Below are 13697 nucleotides of genomic sequence, written 5' to 3' on the forward strand. Positions count from 1 at the left end.
TCACATGGCACTGGGAGTTTTGCATTGCAAACTCTGAAGTCTAGATAAGGATGAGGCAGAAATTAACCATACAAAGTAGAAACGACTTACACAGTGCTAATAATGTTCTTTTAAAATGGAAAATGTAATCAACATACAGCAGAAGTGAAAAAATGGATCTATTATCTAGCAGGGAACTGAAAATTCATAACACGGACATTTGCATAAAAGATTAAATGTGTAAAGGGCAGACACTGTAAATAAAATATTGAGTGAATAAGAGGGTAAGGGGAGATGAGGTATAGCTCTTTTTGTTTGACTGTCTCTCGGCAGTGTCTGCTTTCACGCTGTGGGCTTTGTTCTAAAGGTAGCAGTGTGGATTCTACAACTCTAGTAAAATGTGATAAGCTCTTTCCTGAGGGTGAAAGTGCCCACATCGCTCTTTGTTTCGCACTCTTATTCTCTCTCTTTTTCATTTCGTCTCTCTCATGTGTCTTTAGATAGCACTATGGTACAAATAACAAAATTCAATCCTTGTTTGTTAAAGATGCATAGAGTGGACCCGAAGAGTACACTTCAGTCACACTTAAAATGAATGGATTTTATTGCATTGGAGCAAAACAAATCTGCTAACAAATAACACCACTAAAGTTTTTCTTACAACTAACTTCACTTCAATGAGCCATTTAACAAATTACTTTTAACTGGTATGAAGGTGATTTTTAGTGGACGTTTAAGTGGTTTCAAATGGGGGGTTTTGCAGTGATGTGATGAATCATTTTGGGTTCCCATAAAGCCTTTCAGTGAACAGGCCTTAAAAGAACCTTTTTTTCTCAGCATGAAGAACACTTTAATAATGTAAAGAACCTTTTCCCACTATATAGAAATTTTCGTGCAATGAAAAGGTTCCATGGATGTTAAAAGTTCCTCATGGAACCATTGATGCAAATGAAGAACCTTTATATTTTAAGAGTGTATAAATTCAGTTCCCTTCAAGTTCACACATACAAGTGTCCTTGCATGAGTAAGCACAGATATAATTAACCATAACCATCATTTTGAACAATATATCTATTGTTTTAAAATATAATATTAAATGTTTTGCTTGAAAAGCTATATTTGCTATATTTTTCTATATAAATGACACTTCTAACACAATGCAAATAAATATATGTTTAAGTGTCCAAATACTTTGTGGGGCAATCTCTAATCAGTCAGTACTAGAATTATAGAAAAATAGCAATAAGTGTTCAATAACAAATGCACTCATAATAATAAATGCACTTTGTTTTTCATGCAGATTGCACAATCAAGCCCCATCATATCTCTCCGAGGCAATCTCTACTTATAAACCAAACAGGTCCCTAAGATCCAGTAATCTTGGTCTCCTCTCTGTTCCTAGATCTAGGTTATATTGCAGAGGTGATCGAGCCTTCGTTGCTGCTGATCCTACTCTTTGGAACAATTTACCAGCTTCTATTAGAGCTGCGCCCTCTTTGCCTGTATTTAAATACCAGCTTAAAAATCATCTTCTGTCAATAGGTTTTATCTAGCCATGTAAACTGTATTGTTATGCTGTGTTTCGATGTTTTGTTGTCTCTTATTTGTTTTATTCTACCTGTATTGTACAGCACTTTGGATCAACCATTAGTTGTGTGAAAATGCTTTATAAAGAAAGAAAGAAAGAAAGAAAGAAAGAAAGAAAGAAAGAAAGAAAGAAAGAAAGATGACCATGAAAATTAATTTACAAGCCTCCATGATATGCTCATTCAAAATAGTTCTTTGTTTGTTTGTCTTGTTTTTAGATTTAGTTTGTGGATTCCTTAATACTAACTGATGACTTATTTGTTTTGAATAAATAAACCCAAAGAACTAGACTAATTTTGGCACAGAACAGAAGTTTTTTCCTTAAAAAATAATACAAATTAACTTACCGCTCTGTTCATCAATGGTAAACACCCCGAGGCCTGAACCACCTCGTAAGGAGTAGCGAACTTCTCCATCCCTGCCGCTGTCCTCATCATGAGCTGTAACTTTCATAACAGAGGTGCCAACTGGGGCGTCTTCACTCACAGCACCCCAGTCCACAAAAAATGGGAAAGAGGGGCGGTACATGTTCTCATTAACATCCACAATCTCTACTTGAATGAAGCAGGTTGAGGATAAAGGGTTCGGCTTGCCTCTGTCTTTGGCCTTTGCTGTCAGATTATATACTTGTTTTGTTTCAAAATCAAGAGTCTGAGAGACGTACAAAGCTCCAGTCATTTTATCCAGCTGAAAGCTTCCATCTTCCCCATCTGTTAGACTGTATCTCACCTGTCCAGACAAGCCAAGGTCAGGATCGTGAGTTTCAAGCCAGAGCACCAAGGTGCCCACTGGAATGTCTTCTCTCACTCTGATATGGTATTGTTGGGGAATAAATGTAGGGGCATTGTCATTCACATCCTTCAAATTAATATGTAACAGTGCTGTTGATACCATTTTAGGCTCATCAACTGCTGCATCAAAAGCAGCCACCCTCAAAACAAACGAAGGAATGGCCTCTCTGTCTAACAGACCAATAACAGTTACAATCCCTGTTTCTTCGTGTATGACAAATTTGTCTGTTTCAGTAAGAAACGAGTACCTAACCATTCCGTTTACCCCTAAATCTTTATCCTTTGCTTCAAGCTGTATGATTTCTGTTGCCATAGTAGTGTCCTCACTTATATCCACCGAATACTCACGCTGAAGGAACTTAGGACTGTTGTCATTGGCATCCAAAATTTTAACATCTAAAATGTGAGATGAGGATTTCTGCGGTAAGCCAAGGTCATAAACGGTGATGTTGAGAGTGTAGCTGTCTGTTGTTTCTCTATCAAGTGGCTGGAAAACTTTAAGCCACCCTGTGTCAGATTCTATCGTGAAGCAGCTATCAAAATCTCCCTCTGCGATCACAAAAAGCAATTTCCCATTGAAGCCAGAGTCAGAATCGGTAGCTCTGAGGAGTGCTACGCTTGTCCCCACAGGAAGGTCCTCTTTAACTTCTATTACAGTTGGAGTGGACTCTATAAACCGTGGAGCGTGGCGGTTAACTGAATGGATGTCTGCGAATTCATCCTCTGCTTCTTTCTGACTGTGTAGTTTAGAGTCAAAAAGCAGCAGCCCCGCTACAGTTCTCAGAACGCCAGTCTGTGCACATTTGGAGTGGACGTGTTTAAAAGCACTAACAACTGTTAGATTTAAGAACATAGGAGTACTTGATATTTCTCCATCGCTGGCAGTTATTTGCAGGTGGTGGAAAGATTTTTTCGCCGCATCGCCATCCCTCAGCGACTTTTTAAGTGTCAGCACCCCAGAGCTGGAATCCAGTTCAAAAAGATTCATGTTATTACCAGAGTCAATTCTGTATTGCACTATGCCGAGATCATCAGCATCAATGGCAGACACCACTATTATTTGCTCACCAACTCCTAGAGATCTTGGCACGGTAACATCGCAATCGATATTCTCAAATTGAGGCTTATTATCATTGAGGTTAGTGAGAGTGATTGAAACAACAGCCTCTGCCTCGCGGCGGAAAGGGGAGCCCCAGTCTGAGGCCCGAATCCTTAGGGAGAATTTACTTGGCATTATCTCATAATCCAGATCCTCTGCGGTGCTTATGACACCGGTGAAATAATCCACTACAAACGGCTGTTTGTTCACATTGACAATACTGTAGGTGACATAGCCATTTTCCCCATCATCTTTATCAGCAGCGCTGACTGTTAAGACGCTGGTCCCTATAGGCACATGTTCAGCGATACTGGCTTCAAAATTAGACTTTTGAAAGGTTGGGGCATTGTTGTTCACGTCACTTATACTGACCACAACCTTGGTCACTGCTTGCCTGTCACTGGTAACAACATCAAATTCATAATGACTGACACTTTCTGCTTTTATAGGTGCCGTGGTGGTAATAAGGCCTGTGTTTGGATTAATAACAAACGGATTTTCATGTTGTTGCATTTTAAATTCTAACATGTATTTAATCTTAGAATGTTTCTGTACAGTTTTGACCATAATAACAGGAGTGTGAGGTGGAGCAAACTCACTGAGAGTTACTCTATAGATGCTCTTCTCAAATGTAGGAGTCTCTGTGTATTCGCCGGGCGATCTCACCCTCACAACTATGGCTGAGGAAAACTTTGGAGGATTTCCCTTATCTTTGGCCTGTAATGTTAGATTGTACCCAAAACTATAACCCTCCCATTCCACTTCTTTGATGGCCTTGATCATGTATTCTTTACTCCGAGGGTTTGTTCTGAATGTCTTGAACTGCTGGAGCGGATCTCCAGCTACGATGCTCAAAGAGGCAATCTCGCCGTTCTGCCCTTCATCACCGTCCTCTACAGTCACATACGCATAAGTGGGATCCTTGGTTGCGTTCCATGGAGTTAAGGGGACAGCTGTGATAACAGGTGCATGTTCATTGGACTGCAGTATGTGCACCTTTAGCTTTGCTGTGCTACTGCTGCCGCCACTCCCATAGAGTTTAAGACCTCTGTCCACAGCCAACACATCAATCTCATAAAGAGCCACCTCAGAGTAATCCAGCTTGCCTGTCAGAGTTATAACCCCACTAGTAGGATGAATGGAGAACATGTCAGTCCTCTCTTTGAAGCTGAAATAGTACTCTCCATTGGTGCCTGTGTCAGCGTCTGTGGCAGAAACTCTGCCTATGCTTGTTCTGATGGGTGAGTTTTCAGGTACAAAAAAACTATATGCAGTCGGTGAGAAAAGAGGTCTGAGATCATTCGTGTCCAGGACTTGTACTTTAACTTGAGTTTGTGCCTCAGCACCAGTATGTCTTTCAATAGCATTTACAGACAGTATATAGTGGTCTTTCACTTCCCTATTGAGAGTGGCAGAATTCCCTCCTTTGGTCCTTATGCGCAGGAAACAGAAATTACCCAAAACATACTTCTCAGCTTTGAATAAATTATCATGGTCCCCGGATTCTATTATGTACCAAATGTCCCAGGACTGGTTCGCCATAAAAATACCCATTTTTATGGGGCATTCGACAAAGGTTTTTGCTGCTGAATTTTCAAATATCATTACATTGTACATTGGATGAGTAAACTGAAAAGGCAATGCATCTTCCATTTGCTGGGCACTTAAGCAACTCCACATAAACAGCATTACAAGACGATTAGTCCAGGATTTACCCATTGTGACACAGGTCATTACAGAGCCAACTGAAAAAAAGAACAAAGCAACAGGTGGAGGAAAGTACTGTAAATATGACAATAAATATCATAATAATGCATCAATTCAACCCCCATGTGAAATTATTTAACCCTATAATATAAAGAATACTGTATCATATTTTTGCTATGTGAATTATCAACATAATCAAAACTTTGCTGAAAAATCTGTTGTTCACACTTTTCTACGTCTTCTGTCATCTGATTGATAGTTTATACATTTTCAGCAAGTAAATGGCATTTTAGTATAATTCTAAAAATTTCCACCTTCAGGTCGTGGTAGGGGGAGAGTGGGGTAAGATGAGCCAGCGGGTAAGTTGACCCACCCCCTGTATCTTGGCAACCGTACCATTTTATTGTCATGTGACCATATATTTTAGAACCACCCCTCATTTCTGCCAGACTGTGAAAATGAGAAGCACATGGGAGGAAAGGAAGTGGCTTATTTACTTTAAAAACTGTTTTTGGCATGTCAAAGTAAAATTTTAACATAACAGATATAATGGCTGTTTCATCAAAGCAAATTTGTCCAGGAATAAAAATATTTATGATGCATATTGGTGATATAGCAACGTATAAAACCATGCAAGTTATTTAGCTAAATATTATTCTGAATTGGTAAGCCAGCTAGCTTTTCCTAAAATGGCAGCTATGGGGCAAAGTGAGCCAAATGCTGTGGGGTAAATTGAGCCAGTGTTTTAACTTACCCCACCATAATGCACTGAATTTAAGTTAAATCTGAAGTATAAACTGGTGTAATTTCAATGTAATATTACGCAACTGGTTTAGTTTATCTTTATTTTTGAGTTTATTTGATAGGAACAGTGTACAAGTACACCAAACCCTTCTCTAATACGAACCAGAGGATGTTTAATCATTTATATCTTTCCACCTGTAGTCTCTAATGGCCTAACATGTTCGACATTGCAGAAAAACTACCATGTCAAGAACCTTTTGACTAAAATGTTTATTAGTTTCAGTAACATTTATTCATTCTTATTTAGTTTTTATTTAATTTTACTCAACAAACTCTCTGTTTAGTCTGTTTATGGGAAAGTTACATCTTTGGTGTTCAACATATTGTTTCAGAAATGCAAACAATTTAACATACTGAAATTTCAACTTCATTTGGTTGGTTTTATGTTGTTTAAGTTAGCTTTAAAAAAATAAATATTTGTAAAATATTTTAACAAAGAATATTTGTAAAAGGAAATTTGATTAGTTTTTAAAATAGGTACATTATCTCAGAATCGGTCAGATGGTCAGTTACACCCACCTACTGACTTGGATCAACTTACCCCTAACCTGGGGTAAACTGAGCCAGAGGAACACTTTTTTCATAAGAAGCTATATTTTTAATAAACGTTTTAGTCAAAAGGTTCTTGACACGGTAGTTTTTCTCCGGATGGCACAGTTTGAGGTGTCTTGGCAAAAGGGGAGGTTGAAACTTTGTTTATCAGTTTGAAGTGCCTTAACAGGTAGCAGTCCTGTCGTGTGAGGAAGATCCATTTAGATCTACTCTGATGGATAGATCTGTTTAGATCCACTCTGACGGACAACAACAACAACAACAACAACAAAAAACTCCCTAAGACTTCCTAGCTCATCCATCCAGATAGCAAAATTCTCTGTTTTACTGTTATTTCTATTCCTTATGTTCTATTTCTATTATTATTCTTTATGTAAAGCACTTTGAATTACCACTGTGTATGAAATGTGCTAAACATATAAAATTGCCTTGCCTTGCCTTTTAGAACCCTTTGTCATAGATGTATTCTGATCGTTTAAAATGATAGGAAACATCCTGAAATTACTTTAAATACTTTCATTTTACTTATGCCTCATTTTCCCTTATCCTGAGTAAAAAAAAAAAAAAAGGCTCATCCCCCACTCTCCCCAACACGTGTTTGTGAAATCGCGTAGGCCTACAGTACTGCAAAGCATGTAGGCTACTGATTTCGACGAAAAACTTACTTTTTAACCATTGACGAAGTACAATTTTACTACTAACATTTTCATGCCAACTCTAGCACTTAAACTTGGACGTCCTAACTACGTCAAACTCTGCTATTTTGATTTTCCAGCTTCTCACCGGCTCCTCAGCTCACGCGGACTCATGGGATAGCAAAATATCCAGGTCGCACGCCTCACAATCTCAGCGCGTGCAGTACGTCATTCAGGTAATTGTTTACATACTATTTCTAGAAATATGCTACTTATAGGACGTCCTTAGGCGTACTGCTTTTCTATTGTTGTCTATGGGAGTAGGCTATATATTTTCTTAACAGAAAGCTAATCTAGGAGTCAGATAATAAAATAAATATATATATATAGGCTATATATATATATATATATATATATATATATATATATATATATATATATATATATATATTATTATATTTTTTTTATTTTTATTTTTTTTGTATTTATTTGTTTGTTTGGTAGTGTAATAAGAAATATAATGCCGGTCATCGCAGAATAAACACCTTGTGAATGCTGACAAAAAATAGTCTATCAGCTAATTATTTAATGAATTAAATAATTATCTGGATAAACTGGTATTAAACTGGTAGGTTATTGATTACATTTTATTTAAAAGTTAATGTGGCTGATTTGATCGTGTAAAAGACTTTATAAAGTTTTTGATTATTTCAACTGCAAGCACACTGACAGTTCCGACTGAAAGACTCTCAAGTTTCTCCTTACAAAGTCATTGTTGATGTAGGAAATGCGAATCTATAAAGATTCGATCATCTACAGATATTTATCGCGAGAGCAGATTAAGTTATATTACACTAGCCTATTTTTCTAGTAAGAAAGAAGCAAATGTGAATAAATGTACCTTTATTATTATTTGATAATAAAAGTGCATGGCTTTAGCTGTTACTTACCATCGCTGCAAAAGAATATTCGTGCAAATTAAGAATCAATCCACACATATCTCAGGTATTTCCCAAATAAATCGCCGTTTAAACTCCACACGAGCCAGAGAGCGGTGTCGGTGTTTCAGTGCCTCACACTGATGCTGGATCATACTGCTCCTCCGAGGACAAGTCCGTCTCGATCAGTGCGTGATGTCATCAGTGTCAGAGTAAGTTGAATGGTCTACTACAGAAGGGTTTGTTCGTGATCTGTATTTACAGAAATCTGTGTTAGAATAATATGTAAGTAAAACATCAAAAAGATTGTGTTATTAGTTATTAGTGTTAGTTAGTCATTTTGGACTGCATGGTATTTTCATCCTAATACTGAAGATGGGATGATGATTTGTTTGTCTGTTTAATATTTATAAAAAATTGTATCTGTTTATCCTCTGAACTTCTGTGGTTGTGATTGTCAGAGGAGTCTTATCTTACACCTGTCTCATTGCTTTTTGGGTTTATGACGCTTGTAGTTTTAGCAAACCTTTTTTGTCTCACTCAATTTCACTTTTCCTTCATATTTCCTCTTTTATGCTTGATGGAGTGTTACAGTTTTTACATGACAAACACATCTGATTTATTTTACGTACAAATATGCTGAAATACAGTGCTTTAAATCAATGCTGGTAAAATTAAGCCATGTGAATGTGTTTATTGAACAGTTCTTGTTTGTTTTGGGAAATAGATTGTAGTTTAATGGCATTAAGGAGCATTCAAAGTGTGTGTGTGTAGTGGTTCTCAAAGGAAATAAAATGGGGGGAAAGCTGTTTGCACTTTCCTAATAACTCGCACATCATCTCTTCCATCAAATCCATCCTATGGGAATCAGTCTGTGTTGAGAGTTATTTATAATACTGAAAATGCTTCGATATGCATCAGAATATTACTCAATAAAGTCCTGTTATTGTGCATTAAATGTAGCTTGCCAAATGCATAGTATCATGGTAGATCTGTTTATAAATCTAGCAGTAATAAAGCTTAAACGTGCATGCCTGTAAGAACAGCTCAAATTTGTCGGACATTGTATTCACAAAATTGTTTATGTTTTTAAGATCCATTCAATAAATCACTGCCAGATTTACTCCTTAATGAAAATCAACAGAATGCAAACACTGTAGCTGGCATAGTTTCAATTTTGACTGTATTGGCACTTGCTTTGCAACAAGATGATACACACAGTGTGGAAGCTGTAAGCGTTGCATTGATCGTTCATGAGTGGGAGGATATATATTGAATAAGCCTGTGAGCAAAACACTTTCGCGTTTCCATCTCGATCTAACATGTTATTTGCATTCATCTCTGGTGAGAGACTACAGAGAAGCACTCTGCTGTTTTGAGACAATATGTGCTATTGAGCGCCTCTGTGTAATCTATATCCTCTCATGATGCCAGCGATGATATGCCCCTGTACAGTTAGACACAAAAGGAAAGATAAACACATAACACAGAGCCAAGAGTGAACCTATATTGCATCATTGTCTTTATTTCTCTAGCAGGATTACTCTAACGATGCAAAGAAAAAGGATGGTTGCACAAGAACACCAGTAATAAACATAGAAAACAGTCTGTGCAACATAAGAAACTCATAGAGTCATAAGACAATTAAGAAGTACAGCTGTATTGCCAAATCTAATTCAGAGTAAAAAAAAAAATAAATCCTTCAGTCTATTTTTCATATGCTGCTGCAATGGTAATTTAAACCATTTTGTTTATCCTTTGTACATGCAGGCAGATCATCTTTATGCAGAAATGACAGAATTGAAAAACAGGTGTATAATTTGTAGATAAACTGTCCATACAAAACACAGTGAGCCATTTATTAAATCCAAAAACTGCAATACTTACACCATCTTTCAAACTTTACACCAAGAATACAATACAGAATGCATTACTGTTTAGCCAGTGAAAGTGTGAATCTTGGACAGTGAAAATAGCACTGTTGCCATCTTATGTGTGACAGTCCAAGACGAACAGATGAACAGCTCTGACTTCTCTCCCTTAGCTCTGGTCACAGAACCTGGAAACCTAATGTTTAAACAATAACATTTTAAAGCTATAGAATGGGTATAAAGTGTATATATACTAGTACTGAGGTTGGACCCCCTTTTGCCTTAAGAAAGGTGCCCTAGAATTAAAAATTGAATTTATCTTGGCATAGTTAAATAACAAGAGTTCAGTACATGGAAATTACATACAGTGAGTCTCAAACACCGTTGTTTCCTCCTTCTTACATAAATCTCATTTGTTTAAAAGACCTCCGACGAACAGGCGAATCTCAACATAACACCGACTGTTATGTAACAGTCAGGGATCATTAATATGTACGACCCCCAATATTTGCATATGCCAGCCCATGTTCAAGCATTAGACAAGGGCAGCCAGTATTAACGTCTGGATCTGTGCACAGCTGAATCATCAGACTAGGTAAGCAAGCAAGAACAACAGCGAAAAATGGCAGATGGAGCGAATAATAACTGACATGATCCATGATATCATGATACTTTTAGTGATATTTGTAAATTGTCTTTCTAAATGTTTCGTTAGCATGTTGCTAATGTACTGTTAAATGTGGTTAAAGTTACCATCGTTTATTACTGTATTCACGGAGACAAGACTGTCGTTATTTTCATTTTTTAAACACTTGCAGTCTGTATAATTCATAAACACAACTTCATTCTTTATAAATCTCTCCAACAGTGTGTAATGTTAGCTTTAGCCATGGAGCACCATCAAACTCATTCAGAATCAAATGTAAACATCCAAATAAATACTATACTTACGCGATTAGACATGTTGCATGACGAACACTTTGTAAAGATCCATTTTGAGGGTTATATTAGCTGTGTGAACTTTGTTTATGGTGTTTAAGGCAAGCGCAAGCTCCGTGGACGGGGAGCGTGAGCATTTAAAGGGGCCGCAGCCTAAATCGGCTCATATTTAATGATGCCCCAAAATAGGCAGTTTAATAAAAATGTAATAAAAAGTTAATAAAAAAAAATCTATGGTTTATTTTGAGCTGAAACTTCACAGACACATTCAGTGGACACCTTAGACTTATATTACATCTTTTAAAAAGACGTTCTACGGCACCTTTAAGAACTGCCTTAATTCTTCATGGCATAGATTCAACAAGTTGCTGGAAACATTCCTTTGGAAACATTTTGGTCTATATTGACATGATAGCATCACGCAGTTGCTACAGTTTTGTCAGCTATACATCCATGATGCAAATCTCCCGTTCCATCACATCCCAAAGCTGCTTTATTGAATTGAGATCTGGTGACTGTGGAGGCCATTTGAGGATAGTGAACTAATTTTCATGTTCAAGAAACCAGTTTGAGATGATTTGAGCTTTGTGAAATGGCACGTTATCCTGCTGGAAGTAGCCATCAGAAGGTGCCTAGCGAACAGGGAATAGTCTCATATAACTTTGGCTAACGCTCTGGCAAGGTTCTCTCAAAGTTATCTGGTCTTTAATAATGTTCTTAAAAGTTTAGCACAAAAATGTTAAATTATACATTGTTTGTAGAAGGTTTTTCATAGTGTCCTCATAATGTTGGGAGAAAATGTTCTTAGAACAACATTCTTGGAACATCCTTTAAAAATTCCTATTTTCAAACAAATAAGGTTGTGTGTGCTGTTTGCCGGGTTCTGGCTCCTCCTAAATTGTCTGTGCCCTCACCAGGAACAAGTTTCTGGAGAGAAGAGCAGAAGGCAAGTGGAGGCGCCAAAATAGGAGGAAACCACAGACAGATCCGACAGAGTGCGGTGAAAAAACAGGAGTGAGCCCAAGCTTCCAGTCCCCTAATATTAAGTAAGGTTATGCTCCTTCGCATTGCCCCTGTCTACTGTTGGAAATTGTTAGACGTGGGTCATGGACTTAGCATGGATGTAGATTTTCTGATAGCTCTGCTCAGACATGGCTCAGACTAGGTTGAGATTCCAATTCAGCCGGGGCCTTCTCAGGGTTTTCCAGGCTTGTGGATTTTAGAAATTTGTTACGATGTATGTTTTAAAGGGTTTGGTAAAATAGCATTTTGCAGTTTATCATTTCAAACATTTCAGTTAGACATTATCTATATTAGTGTGTGATATTTTAAAGGTGCCCTCGAATGAAAAATGAATGAAATGAAAATTTATCTTGCCATTGTTAAATAACAAGAGTTCAGTACATGGAAATGACATACAGTGAGTCTCAAACTCCATTGTTTTCCTCCTTTTTATATAAATCTCAAAGACCTCAGAAGAACAGGCGAATCTCAACATAACACCGACTGTTACGTAACAGTCGGGGTGTACGCCCCAATATTTGCATATGCCAGCCCACGTTTCCAACATTATAAAAGGCATTAGACAAGGGCAGCCAGTATTAACGTCTGGATCTGTGCACAACCAAATCATCAGACTAGGTAAGCAAGCAAGAACAATAGTGAAAAATGGCAGATGGAGCAATAATAACTGACGTGATCCATGATAACATGATATTTTTAGTGATATTTGTAAACTGTCTTTCTAAATGTTTCGTTAGCATGTTGCTAATGTACTGTTAAATGTGGTTAAAGTTACCATCGGTTATTACTGTATTCACGGAGACAAGAGAGCCGTCGCTATTTTCATTTTTTAAACACTTGCAGTCTGTATAATTCATAAACACAACTTCATTCTTTATAAATCTCTCCAACAGAGTAGTATTAGCCGTTAGCCACGGAGCACTATCAAACTCATTCAAAATCAGAAGTAAACAATATAACAGTATAAAATACTCACATAATCCGACGCATGCATGACGAACACTTTGTAAAGATCCATTTTGAGGGTTATATTAGCTGTGTAAACTTTGTTAAGGCACTGTTCAAGGCAAGGCGCAAGCTCTATGGGCGTGGACCACGAGATTTAAAGGTCCCGTTTTTCGTGTTTTTTTTAAGCTTTGATTGTGTTTATAGTGTGCAATATAACATGTGTTCATGTTTCGCGTGTAAAAAAACACAGTATTTTTCACATAATTTACTTATCTGTATACTGCTGTTTCCACTGTCATAAAAACGGGCTGATGACTTCCTTGTTCTATGAAGTCCCTCCTTCAGAAATACGTAACGAGTTCTGATTGTGCCAGCGGTTCCTGTGTTGTGATTCGACAGCAGCTTTAGCGAACCTTGCCCGGAAAGGTCACGCCTCTTACCATAACGTGGAGATGCACGCGCTCAGTGTTATTGTAAACATGTCTTTAATTTTACCCTATCAATTTGAGCTGGAATCAGACCCGGTGATTGGACTGCGGGATGAAAATAACAGCGTTTCGACGACATGGCCACAAACACACTCTACAAATGCAACTCTTGTGTATTCCTGTGGGTGGAGGTTAGTCAAAAAACTGTTTTAGTGACGTTATTAAAGAAGGAAGTAGAGGGATGTAGTCCAAACTGGCCGTTCGATGTAGGCGACTTCTGTTAAATAAAATATCTCGCTTGGCATTGAACTTTGAGCTTTAAAATTTTATAGATTTTATTTATACTCTAACAACAACATTACACACTAACTAAAGTTTGAAACATGGGATCACGAA

General features: G+C 37.5%; 1 protein-coding gene across 3 annotated transcripts in view; it reads right to left on the minus strand.

Annotated features, from left to right (window-relative positions):
- Positions 1-7302, minus strand: part of fat1b (FAT atypical cadherin 1b) — a 45144-nt gene extending 37842 nt beyond the window's left edge. For all 3 annotated transcript variants that reach the window (XM_048176662.1, XM_048176664.1, XM_048176663.1), the window contains exons 1-2: positions 7185-7302; positions 1914-5201 (exon numbers count right to left, since the gene is read on the minus strand). In XM_048176662.1, coding sequence (XP_048032619.1) covers positions 1914-5190 — 3277 coding nt within the window. In that variant the 5' untranslated portion in view covers positions 5191-5201; positions 7185-7302. The remainder of the gene's footprint in view (positions 1-1913; positions 5202-7184) is intronic.
- Between the last annotated feature and the right edge of the window lie 6395 nt (positions 7303-13697).

Source organism: Megalobrama amblycephala, linkage group LG23 (assembly GCF_018812025.1).
Source record: "Megalobrama amblycephala isolate DHTTF-2021 linkage group LG23, ASM1881202v1, whole genome shotgun sequence".
In the NCBI taxonomy this organism is placed as follows: domain Eukaryota; kingdom Metazoa; phylum Chordata; class Actinopteri; order Cypriniformes; family Xenocyprididae; genus Megalobrama; species Megalobrama amblycephala.